Below are 13134 nucleotides of genomic sequence, written 5' to 3' on the forward strand. Positions count from 1 at the left end.
TTCTTTGTGTGTGTGTGTCTCTGTGTGGGTGTGTCTGCGTGTGTGTCTGTGTGCGTCTGTGTCTGTGTGTCTCTCTGTGGGTGTGTGTCTGTGTGTCTCTGTGTGTGTCTCTCTGTGTGGGTGTGTCTGCATGTATGTCTGAGTGTGTGTCTGTCTGTGTGTGTGTTTCTTTGTGTGTGTGTGTCTCTGTGTGGGTGTGGGGTTGGGACGGGGAGGACCAAACTTCTACAGCAGCTGTTGCTGGGATGCTGCCTCTCAGCAAACCCTGCAGGAAGCGGCAGGGCCCAGCCTGGCTGCTCTCTGAGTTTATAATGAGGGTTCTTAGTGCCTTTATTCTTAGCTGCGGGCCCTGAGTCACCAGTTCTGGCACTAGGCCCCTCACTCCATCTTATCACGTGTCACTGAAACATTACAATCAATTACCCTGTGTATCTTCATGGGGGAACTGGCTTGATAGAGTGGAGAGCTCCCAGATGTGCGATGACAGTGTAATTTCACACCTCTGAACCTCAACCGAGCTCAGGCCGCTTCTCCGATCATGCTGCTGGGTACTGTTTTCACCAAAAGGAATGTAAATCAGAAGATGTGCCTGTAAGAAGTGTCAAGAAAGATGCCACAGAGGCCACCAACTGAGCAGCAGGACAGCAGGAATCTGAGAAACACTGTGGAGAAGGAGGAAAGATGTAAGAACCGTTTATTTTCTATCAAAGAGATTCTGAGCCCCAGGAAGCCAGCAGAGATGCACATCGCTACTGTAACAACGCAGGTCACATCCCAGAATGGACTGGAGGGCTTTGCAACCACGTCAGACCCAAACTCTGTCCCACAACACGTCCTTCTGCCCTCCCGGCATCATTCAGTGTCCCTCCAACTTTATTCTGGTCTTTTCCATAAAACTCTTTCCTAATATTCATGCTACTAATGATATTTCTTAACACATAATATGTAGATAAAGACAACCTATTAGTTGGTGCTTTTTTATATGAATAAAAGACTTGACAATTTTTCCCCCAAACCAGCACAAAACAGACAGGAGAAAGCGCAAAGACTTCCTCATCCTTAACCCAAACCGTTCCCACACAAGCCACATGGGGCGGCTCAGTTCTCCTTGGCTCTCCGGGCACCCCTGACGCCAGGCTCCCATCACTTGGCCTTCTTGCCACCTTTCTGGGACTCCTGGGCGGTCTTCCTGGCCTCCTCCTCTGGGATGAAGACGCTGACGGTGAAGTCGCTCGTCTCTGACCCGTATTTGTTCTTTACAACCAGCCCATATTTGCCAGAGTCGGCGGTGGTCACGTCGGTGATGGTGAAGTAGGCAGTCTTCCCCGCCTCGAACTTGAGGCTGCAGTGGTCGTCTGAGGTCAGGAGCTTCTCGTTCTTCAGCCATGAGACCTCAGGACTTGGGTCGCCCCACACGTTGCAGGTGAGATTAAGGGCCTGTTATGAGAGGGAGGAGGTGAATCAGATATATTGATCCATCTTTGAGAATCTTGCTGGCTGGCAGCTTGGCATGACCAGACAGAGGATGAATGAAACTCCCGGATCAGGGTTTAGAGTGGTCATGTGTGTGCACCTGAGTGAGTTACAGTTTGAAGGAACAAGTGAGAAGCTGTTTGAAGGCCAGGACTTTTTGGAATGCTTATAACTCAAAACGGGCCAACGAAGTTGCTTCTCTCCCCCACCTCCACCCTCTCCTTCATAAACACAGAGAAGCCTTTTGCTCTAATGTGGCATTGTAGAGTCTGTCTTAGAAGAGAAATCTCCCCATTGCCATAATCACCACCTGCTCTCTTTTGAACTTCATTTTCCTCAACAATCCCAGCAGCAGAATTCTAAGAGTGGCTATAGAGAACATCATTTAATTTTCAAATTTCACTTTCCTTCCTCTCCTCCCTCCTCAGGGCCCATTCAGTATGTTGCAGGGGCACCACTGAGACGTATTCCTCAAGAAAACACAGTAGAACCTCCATAGCTGGCCGCCTCCCTGCACTGACCACCTCCTTAACTGACCTAATTTTTGTGGACTGGACACGCACCACACGCATCAGTACAGCAGGCCTCATTCCTTACATTGGCCACCTCTGTGTTTTGGCCAGTTTGTTATAGTCCTCTGGGTGGTCAACTTACGGAGGTTCTACTGTACTCCCATTTGTGCCAAAACACTCTTACTCTAAAAGATCTATATTTAGGTCTACAGTTTTACTTTATTTTTCCTTGCAAAAATTTTAGGTTGTCATAGAGTCACATGCCGTGGTAAGAATCAAGATCTCATTGAATCCTATAATGGCATAAAGGTATTCATGATCTATGTACAAATGACTTAACAACAACAAAAGAATCAAGATCTCTCTCGATCCTGTGTACCCTTTAGCTAGTTTCCCCAGTGATAACATTTCACAAAACCATAGTGCAATATCACAACTAGCGCACTGACTCTGCTACAACCCACTGATCTTATATTTAGAGTTTCCTGATTTCACTTGTATGTATTTGTGTGTTTCATTCTATTCAATTTTATCACTAGGGTAGGTTCATGTATCCACCACCACTATCAAAATAGAGACTACCTCCAGCACCCTATCACCATAAGGGACCCCATGCCGTCCTTCTGTAACCACACCCACCTCCCCGGCCGACTTCTCAGCCCTCTTCCTAATCCCTGGCAACCACTGATCTCTTTTCCATTTATGAAATGTTGTTACTTCAAAAATATCATATAAATAGAATCAAAGGTATGTAACCTTTCAAAATCGCCTTTGTCATTCAGCCTAATTCCTTACAGAGCCATCCAAGCTGCTGCATGTATTAACAGGTTGTCCTTTGTATGGCTGGGTAGCATGCCGTGGTGTAACTGGCTCCATGGACAAAAACACTTTTTTGTAGTTCTCTCATGTTTTGAGTTCCCAGGTCAGTAAGATGTGCTGACTAGAACTTTGTAACTTTCTACTTCACCCATCTAGTCCCTTTTGAGACCCCCAGGCCTCCAGAAACAGCAGAGCCTCCCTACAGCCAGAGATAACTACAAGGTCTCATCACACAACCTGGCTGTCTGGAGAAGACAAGCTAAGCGACACCCCACCACAGAGTGTGCCGAAGGACCCTGCTGAAGAACCGACTCCCCACGTGTGGTCTGTGCACAAGGCTGAAAGAATGACCAGCACTAACTCCTCACTCACTATATGCTGAAGCCTCCGCCCTGGGAGGGGCTTACCCACCTCCTTTATCATGTGACGTGCGCCCCAACACGACCTCTCCCTGTGCTTGGGTGCCCTGCACTCCACGCCAAACGTGTAACGACGCTTCCCCACTTCACGCATTGTTCACTTCAACTACAAAACCCTGGCCCCTCAGGTCAGGGAGGGGAATTTGAGGCAGTCCATTCCTCCCACCTCCCAGTTGACACGTCCTCCATAATAAATCTTTCTTCCTCACAATCCTCGTTGTCTTAGTAATTGCCTTTCTGTGGGGTGAGCAACAGAGGGAGCCCCTGTCGTGGTTCATTAATGATGGTATATAGATCCCCATAAGGGCCGTCGGGGCCTTTCTAGTTTGAGGACTATTATGAATAGAGTTGCTATGAACAATTGTGTGCAGGTTTGTATGTGAATGTAAGTTTTCATTTCTTCAGAATAACTGTGAGTCAAATTATTCATTTTTCTAGGCTAACTGTCCAGTGCTGGGTTGTATGGTAAATGCACGTCTTATTTTTTTCCAGAAATTGCCAAATTGTTTCCCTGAGTGCTGTACACTTTTGGTTCACATTCCTACAATCAATGTACAAGTGATTCCGTCTCTCCACATCCTCACTAGCATCCGTTGTCATATATTATTTTAAATTTAGTTATTTTTCTACTGTTAGAGACAGGGTCTGGCTATGGTACCCGAGTTGAATGCAAACTCCTGGGCTAAAGTGATCCTCCCCCCTCAGCCTCCCTAGTAGCTGGGACTACAGGCATGCACCAGCATGCCTAACTACGATTTTTTATTATAGGGACAGAGAAGACCCAGAAAAAGTCAACTCTGAGAGAACAAAAGCAGAAGTCCTCCTGGAGGCGACTCAGCTCTTAGGAATTTGTAGAAATTTAACTTCCCGGGACCTGGAAACTAACAGCTGCTTCTGCTTCTGTAAAAGCCTGTGATTCTGTGAAAGCCCAAGCCCACCTTCTCCAGCTCAATTCAAACTGACCAATGAGAACAGTACCCATGGACAAAGAGCCCTTGGCCGGAGATAAAAGGGAAAACACAGAGCCAGTGGGGGAGTCTGGCATTTTGGACTCCAGTCTGCGTGGCTCCGCCAGCTGGAATGAAGCCCTTCCTCCATACCTTGGTGTCTGGGTGTTCATTCTCTCCATTGGGCCTTGTCTTCTTACAACAATGACAGTTTGATAAGTGTGTCATGATATTTGTTGTGGTTTCAATTTTCATTTTCCTGATGGCTAATGATATTGAGTCTATATCACATTTTAAATTCCATGCCTGGAATTTTTTTCCTTCTAAAACCCCTGAATTATAAAAGAACTAGGGCTCCCCATACACAAAGCAAAGGATGTCCTTCTAAATACCCTTCTAAGGGCCCTATGTGGGCACTTGTCACGTCTTTTGTAGGTGTATCATTTACCATTGGGTAGATGAAGAAATACGTTTCCTCCCATCACTAACAAACATTTCTCAGTGAATTATTCTACAACCTATTTCTGCAAGAAACATGTGAGTCAAATTATTGCCATTATACTTATCCAAGCAGACCAGTTACATGATTTTGGAAACTGTGATTACCCGGAGTTAAAACTTTTAACAAAAACAACGACTCGCAAACACCTCAGGCATCATGGAAAATTCTTATCCATTCTTCAGACTTGAGTTACAGATCACAAAATGCTTTCATATACATTCTCTAAAGTCTCACTACAACATAGTGAGTTAAATATTTTTAACCTCATTACGTGAAAAGAATGGAAAAGGGAGTTTAAGAACCAAAACAACCTTGCACAATGGTTGAGTTTAAAGTCAGAAGCAGCTCAGCTGCATGAAACCTCCCCTAAGGCACCTGGACACTCCTTGCTTGGTTACCTGAATTCCACTCACCCACTGCATGTCTTCACTGCCCTTTGAAGTGGAAAAAGTTCTGTTCTACTACAAGTATCTCTACCCCTAGATTAGTATATTAAACTTGTTTTGATGAAACAGAAAGATAAAGAAAGGGAATCCAGGTTAGAAATTATGTGCATTGCCTCTCTGGAAGATTATTGTAGAGCCAGATTATACCAGTCGAAAGCCAATGAGAGGAAGTCAGCCTATGGAAATTCACAGAGCAGCGTGTTTCCCTTCCAAGGTGAGGCACTTAATAGAACAGTCCATTCCCACTAGGTGCTAGACGTCATTTCTTTCTTTAATTATATTTGTCATAATGTTATGACTGACCATGATCAGTTTCTCACAATTTTAAAGGGTGAGTCTGGGAATGTACTAAGAGACAAACTTGGATCCTGATGTTCGGCCTACAGAAAACCAGCAGCACTGGTAACCTGGCACATGTGTTTGGCTCTGCCGGCCAAGTATAAGCAGCCATGGAGTAAGGTGAAGCTGCTGGGACGGTAAGTGTGTCTTAGAAGAAGTCACCAAGTGTGAGGTACCGGACCCCATTCCTCACATAGAGGGACAGACAGAGGAGTCCTCCACGCTTACCTTGCCCTCCTGGATGGTGACCACGTCAGGGAGGCCACCCAACACCCGGGCGCGATCTGCAAGCACAGACATGTCTGGTTAATCGCTGCGGTGATGAGGACCAGCAGTCATACACACAAACCCCCCGCAGGGAACTAACTGTCCAATCCAGTTCCCCTTTCCCTACAGTTATTTTAAACTATTTTCAAAATGCAAAAAAAGAAAATGATCCACTGACTCTGGATCTTTCCCCTTCTTTACCCACATATGTGTGCATGCAGACGCCTGTATCTGTCCCTAAAATACTGGCTAACATATGTATGATAGCTTTGTCAAATTCAGACCCGCGCTACAACTTTTCATGGCTATTCTCAGCCCTGGCCCTTCTGCAGCTTAGAGGAGGCTTGGCCCAAAGAAGCAGAATGGGTCCATATGGACAGCTTCCAAGCCTGGCTTGGCCTCTTTTATGGGTTTCCATATGATGAAAAAAGGCTGCAAATGGAGGGACTGTATGCTAGGGGGATTGGGAAGCTCCTGTAGATGTGAGCCTTCTTTGAGGCCTTCCCCAGACAGCTGCACCTTCTTGTCTCCTGGTAGCTCTTGGTAGTGCTGTGTAGGCCACTGTCTTGGGCTGTGAGTGAAAATGTCCCAAATGAGGCTACAGGGAATTGAATGGTCCTCAGCCAAGTCATGGCCTCTCGGTGTGACTGCCTCAGTCCTTGGGAAGAGTGCCTTTCTGTAATTTGCTGGAAGGCGTCCTTTCTGGCATGCACTCTGTGGCCACCTTCCTCTTATGTTAGGCCTACTTCAATTAATTTGCGACTCTTAATCCCCATTCCTACAAGTTCCTTCTCCACTATGTTGGGCTGAAACTTTGCTTTGAGTGGCATGTGACAGCATTCTGCTGATTCCTTTATGCCCTGTGAAAGCCTAACCCATCATCTGGCTCCCTGTGTGACTTGCTGTGCAATACTGGGCTGGTCACCTCATGTGTGAGCCTCAGTCTCCTGATCTGTAAAATGAGGTAAGAGGTTACAGAAGCTGTGCACACATTAAGTTTCCAAAGTCTGCTCCACAAAGTCAGGGGGATTCCTCCGGGGGTGTGAGAGGAGGTATGGAAGCGGGCACTGAGTTAGGGAGCCTGGAGTCCATCCCAACCTCAGTTATGATTATTAATAACTCAGTTTTGACCTATTTTAGGTATTAGGGCTATGGGGAAGACTTTGCTATGGGGAACACTTTGTAAGTGTTTCATGGCTTATAAAAGCACAAAAACATAAAGCTAGGTCTTTTCCAGGTCTAAAAAGTTCAGAAACCAGAGGATCAGGCTCCTTGCCCTCAAAAGAGTTCAGGCAAGAAATGCTCCTCACAAATGCAGAGCATGGGGCAGGGAGAGAGAGGCGGAAAGAGGAGGAAGGAGCTTAGGGACTCAGCAGCAAGTTCAAGGTCCACAGTCCACCCTGAAGGCCTGGAGCCACTAGCAGGTGGAAGGATGACATCACTTCTCGTTCCCTCTCCTTCAAACCCAGCTCAGACTGATTCTACCATTTTAACCTGTAAAAAGTTTTAAATTCTGGCTCCTACACTGAGAAAGAAACTGAGTAAGTATTACGGATGAGTCTGTGATTTCTGGGATCCTGTAAGACTGAGTTCTAAAAATGGCTGTGTGTGAGCAAACAACTGACAGGAGAAGGGCAGTGAGTATGTTTCTTGGTGCACAGAGTTGACAGCTCAGTGTTTGTCCCCTTGGACTGTGTCTCATTAAAGGAGAGAAGGAAGGCCTCACTCAGCACCTTTCTCCAACAGGGGTTGGTGGGAAAACGCACAGTATTTGTTGGGGACAAGTCACAGTGATTCACCTGTTGTCCAGTGTTTCCTGAGACTGCCCTTCTCTAATGGCCATATATTATCCTGGCACATTGTGCCTGCAAGTGGCTAACAACCTCCTGTGTGATTTGCAGCAAAGTGATTTCTCAGGGTGTCTGGGTCAAGACCAAGGGCCAGGTGACATTCTTCTAATGTAACCTGAAACCCTCTTTTCATAGACACTCTTATGCAAAAGGCTAAAATGAAAACAGACTAACATGTAGACCAGCTAAGATTTGAAGTAAAAAAAAAAAAAAAGGAGAGAAAGCACCCACTCTCCCCCATCTGTAGTCACAGTGGCAAAATAAAACTGTATTCTGAATCCACCCCAGTAGTAAACGTGAAAGTGATTTACTTACTTTTCTCGGCAATGGCAGCTTGTCTGTGGTTGAGAGAAACAAACAAACACACAAACAAAGAAGAGCAGTGTTTAGTGTCACCTCGAAGCAGCTGACCCTCACTGCATTTTCTTGGCTCAGAAACAACTGGCTGCTCCGTGTGGTGGGAAGTGTGGCTTTTACTGCCCTGGCCAACATCAAAGACTCTTTCCAACACTTGACCAGCAAGCAGTATGCAAGTAGCCAGAGAAGTTAGTGCATTAGGGCAGCGCTTACTGGGACAAGGGACTTACTTTAACCTCTGGAACTCAGCAAAGGCTTCGTCGTATGCTTTAAGAGAAAGAAAGAAAAGTTAGAATTTTCTCATCCAGAATCGATGACATAGGGGCTGATTAAAATTCATAACTTGAGGTCATTGTGATCAGTCTAAATACAACTAAATACAACCTGACTTTGATTAAGACTGCAAAAAAAGGCCGGGTGCAGTGACTCCTCACACCTACAATCCCAGCACTCTGGGTGGCCGAGGTGGGTGGATTGCTTGAGCTCAGGAGTTTGAGACCAGACTGCACAAGAGCCAGACCGTGTCTCTACTAAAAATAGAAAAACTAGCTGGGAGTTGTGGCAGGTGCCTGTAATCCCAGTTACTCGGGAGACTGAGGCAGGAGGATCACTTGAGCCCAAGACTTTGAGGTTGCAGTGAGATATGGCACCACGGCGCTGTATCCAGGGTGACAGAGTGAGACTGACTGTCTCAAAAGAAGAAAAAAAACTGACAAAAAAGAGGATGTACCTAAGCATTCCTTCCACAGCTCAATGTACTTAACAAGGTAAGCAAATACTTTCTAGGTAGAAAATATGAAATAATAGGTTTCAGAAACTTTCAACTCAGTGGGAGTTCTTCCACACCTGGAATGGGAAGGCAAAGCGTTGCTCCACCCATGAAAAAAATGGGAACAAAACCTGTTTCAAATAAAAGCTGGTTGCCTAATAAGCATCCCAAGCATCAGAAAAGCTTCCTTGTATTAAGTTATTCCAGGCATCATGCCTCCCAGGTAGACAGTTAAACACCTCTGTGTTGTTTGTCTGGTCTATTTGGGCAAAAGAGCGGGACCTGCTCCTGTCGTCACAGGTGTGGCAGTGTTTGCCTGCGGCCGTGATGCAGCTGAGATGAAAGCCGAGTGAGACCCAGAAATGAGAGAACCATCTAATTCCAGACTGATCTTTCCTCTGTGCCTGCAGAGTGAGCCACTTTGAAGACTTCAGGCTGAATGGCAGCTTCATTCTGAAATCCTTCTTACCTCATCCACAGGATCTTCTGCAGTTTAGGAATCACGATATTTTAAGTCTCTAGAGCATACTTAGCGGGTATTTGTCCATGCCCTTATTTTACAGATGGGCTTAGAGTCGCTAGTCCTTATAAAACGAGGGGGTACTTGTCAGGCCAATCTGAGCTGAGTGTCCAGCGCTGCTCTTTGTCCCCACACTGCACTGAGGAGAAGGCGCAGCTGTGTTTGAGGGCAGTGGCAGTGCTGGCAAGATAATCCACACCTTCTGCTTAAGGGGGACTTCAGAGTGGTCAGTTGAATAGGCTTTGGTGGGCCAGAGAGTACACAGATAAGATTTTCTAAAAAAACTCTTTAATAAATGCATTCACCCATGTATCGCTCCCCTCTTCCACTGTGTTTCAAATGGCCACCTGGGCTACAGAAGGAGTCCTGATCTCTGTGCACCTGTGATGCCGGCAAGTGTGGCCCAGAAAGCCCGGGTCTCTCAGGAGCAGCTCCCAGCACTGTAGATCCTGCTGGGGGTCCTGGTACTGGTGGGTGGGTGTGAGGGGACTCTGCACCAAAATAACTCCAGGCAGGGTGGAAAGGCTGCTCTCTAAATGATGAACCCACTCTCTGAGGATAAAACAAACTAAGAGTAATTGCATGTTTAGATTATATTTTAATTTTTTTTTTTTTTGTGACTCAGTCATAGTCTCACTATGTTGCCCTCAATAGCATGGTGTCACAGCTCACAGCAACCTCAAACTCTTGGGCTTAAGCGATTCTCTTGCCTCAGCCTCCCAAGTAGCTGGGACTACAGGTGCCTGCCACAACGACTAGCTATCTTTTTTTTTGGTTGTAGTTGTCATTGTGTTTGGCAGACCTGGGCTGGGTTTGAACACGCCAACTCCGGTTTATGTGGCTGGTGCCCTAGCTGCTGAGCTACAGGCACCAAGCCAAGATTATATTTTAATATACTAAGAAGTGGAGAGAAAAGTCAGTCTGTTGCTTCCTTAGTTACTTTAACACAATACAGACTGCACTGAAGAATGGGATGAACAGCGTCATACCGAAAGAGGGAGGAATGGCAGATTGCTTTTCACCTTTCACTTCCAACTGTGCATGTTTTAACTTTAAACATTTTAATTAATAGCTGCACCTCACCTCCTGTCCTTGCTCTTAGATGTAAATCTTTGCCTGCATCTCGCATTACTTTCTTCTCTTCTCTCTTCTCTCCTGAACCCTCATTCTCTCAGCAGATGGCCAAGAAATCTGAGGCCACAAGGACCCAGCCTCTGACTTCCTTCTGCTCCCTTCAACGTCTGCCTCTGCTTGTTCACGCCCCTCTAGTTTCTGAAGCAGAGGTGTCCCTGCTCCTTCCCAAGGTCAACACTGTTGCCTCTGCCTTTTGCACAACTCTAAGTAAAAGTCCAACCTTCCATTCTTCAGAACTTTGTCCAGGATTCCCCTTCACTTCATCTCCCGTATTTGCAACACATCTGGATTCTCGGACTCTGTGAACATGCTCAAGTTTCACTCACCATCAGCAATCCTTGTTCAGCGCCTGTTCTCCTTGGAGGGACTGCCTCAGCTTCCCTTCTTTGTAAGCATCTTTCTTTCCTTGTTCACTGTCTTCACCTTCCCTTTCTCTGATTCTCTACCCTCTAAATTCTTGCTTCAACCAAGGCTGAATGAAAATTGTTTTATCAAATTCACTGTTAAATATAAAGTTCACGGGAGGCCATCGCTTTGGACTGAGTTCCTGGGCTAGACCTCAGCAGAGCAGACCAGACAGCAACAGAGTCCGGCCTTGTGCTTGGTGCCACATAAGCAAACCGAACCTTAAAATAGACTGAGAACTTTAAAATTTCCTTGTTTAGAGATGAGGGGTCTTTCTATGTTTGTGGTCTCAAACTTCTGGACTCAAAGGGATCGTCCTGCCTTAGCCCTCCAGCTAGCCGAGACCACAGGTAATGCACTGACTCAGGTAAAATTTTAGTCTTTGACATCATCAGCATCATATCTCTTTTGATATGAACAACATAATGATGACCTTTTCACTCTTTTTCAAAGGTCCACTCCTCTATAGCAGGTCGGAATCTGCAAAATATCCATTTACCTTGTCCAGAAAGATCCACTGTCTTCTGGTGTCCGGTTTTGCCATCGAAGAGCTCCATCACATACTTCCCTTTGTCACTGGGAGTGGGTTCATTGATTTGTAGCCAGATCTGCTCCCCGGTGACCCCACCCTTGACTCTCTCGGAGTACTTTATGGCAGTCCCACTGTTCAAATCAAAGAGAGCTGATCTTTACTTTCTCTCTTACTGAAGACATCTTATCATAAAGTTTTATAGGCTTTCAAAAATCATGGGGTCTGCGTAGGTTACTCCTCTGCTTCAGAGAAACTATGAGTGCCAATGTACAGGACTGGGATTCCAAGGCCCTGGTCTGGGAGTCCGAACATTTACTACTGATCGCAGTCTGGGCCCCAGGACAGATTGCAACATTAATACTTCTCAGTGGTATTAATTATTTTTGTTTTTGCTCAGATTTATTTGTAGGACTAAGGGAATCTTTAATGCTAAAAGGTCAAACTACATATTATTTTACTGCATACTTTGTAGAGATAATCTGTGGCTACAAATCAAATTTGAAGGGTCATCTGTGCCTGACATCCATTGACATATGTTCTTATAAACCTATTTAAAATGTATGCACAAATGCCAAGAGTGAATGGAAAGCAGAGTTGCTTCCAAAATGAATGAGACACGTTCTCTGCCCGCCGGGTGTGGGTTTCTCAGTATTCCATAGTAGGTCGTGAATGGTCCGTGCATTGTACTCTCTATAGAAGAACAAAAGGAAGTCTCACCCTTTGCTTTGTGATCTGCTGGTCTAGAAACCTTACTGTTATAGATGAAATAGGAGAAACATAGGTAGATGTACTCTTGGTGATATCACAAGAAACTTCATGAAGAGTTTGTAAAAATGTGAGGAAATAAAGAAGAAAGCAGTATATGACACTAGTGTAACAACAATTATGGACAGAAATAAAAGACTGGAAGGAAGTGCTCCAAATTGTGCATATATTACTAATAAAACTATCATTTTACACGTTTTTCTAATTTGTGATGTGATGTTATAAATGTGTTTTCTAAAATCAGCATGTTTATGTTCGTAGTTGTAATAAACAAAGTGAACTTTTAAAAGCACAGAAAAAAATACAGAGTATTTTTCTTGTATGATAATCTCCCTGCTATCTAGCACCCATGGGGATTGGTAGATTCCAGATAAATGGGGTTTCCAGTTGCTTGAGAGTTACTATTAAACAGAGGCCCAGATCTATACACCAGACCATACTATACCCTCTGTATTGACTTGATATTAATGATGAAATACACTAATTGAAAGCAAATTAAGACAAACTTTACTTAATATAACATAGTTTTACTGTATTATAAAACAGCTTGGTAAATGCAGCATACAATTACTTAAATGGCAGTCAATATACTTTTCAAGTTCACTACCATATTTTTTTAACTTCAAGTAACACATTAACACTTAAAACTGTGATAGAGGGCACCTGGCAGCCGTGGGCATGATACACGGAGTGCCGGCTGACTAGCAGCACCGAGCACCAAGTGTCAACTCTCATTTAGTTTTGCCCAGGTCATGTGCTGGTGCTTGAGTTCTGGTAACAGGGAGTTTACTGTCATCACTATATTCTTTAAAGTATGCTTATTACCTAAAAAGATATTAAAAACTAAAATAAAATACAGGGCAAAGACACCCATCTGTACCCTGCAAATTTAGCCTGAGCAGTAGGTCTGTCTTAGAGAATTAGATTGTTCTCTGCTTTGTCATAATAAATCTGTTTGAATTCTTTAATCTCTAACATGCACAACAGTACCTGACGTTTGTAAAGTGGCTTCAGAGAGAATAGGTATTATTGCTCCTATTTTATATAAGAGAAAACTGAGATTCAGAAGATTAAATGA

General features: G+C 44.8%; 1 protein-coding gene across 2 annotated transcripts in view; it reads right to left on the reverse strand.

Annotated features, from left to right (window-relative positions):
- Nucleotides 1-995: 995 nt before the first annotated feature.
- Nucleotides 996-13134, reverse strand: part of MYOM1 (myomesin 1) — a 118465-nt gene continuing 106326 nt past the window's right edge. For both annotated transcript variants that reach the window (XM_003801614.3, XM_003801613.2), the window contains 5 exons: nt 11259-11422; nt 8162-8198; nt 7890-7912; nt 5686-5741; nt 996-1437 (listed from right to left, as the gene is read on the reverse strand). In XM_003801614.3, coding sequence (XP_003801662.2) covers nt 1144-1437; nt 5686-5741; nt 7890-7912; nt 8162-8198; nt 11259-11422 — 574 coding nt within the window. In that variant the 3' untranslated portion in view covers nt 996-1143. The remainder of the gene's footprint in view (nt 1438-5685; nt 5742-7889; nt 7913-8161; nt 8199-11258; nt 11423-13134) is intronic.

Source organism: Otolemur garnettii, unplaced genomic scaffold (genome assembly GCF_000181295.1).
Source record: "Otolemur garnettii isolate 467f Iridium unplaced genomic scaffold, OtoGar3 scaffold00213, whole genome shotgun sequence".
Lineage (NCBI taxonomy): Eukaryota > Metazoa > Chordata > Mammalia > Primates > Galagidae > Otolemur > Otolemur garnettii.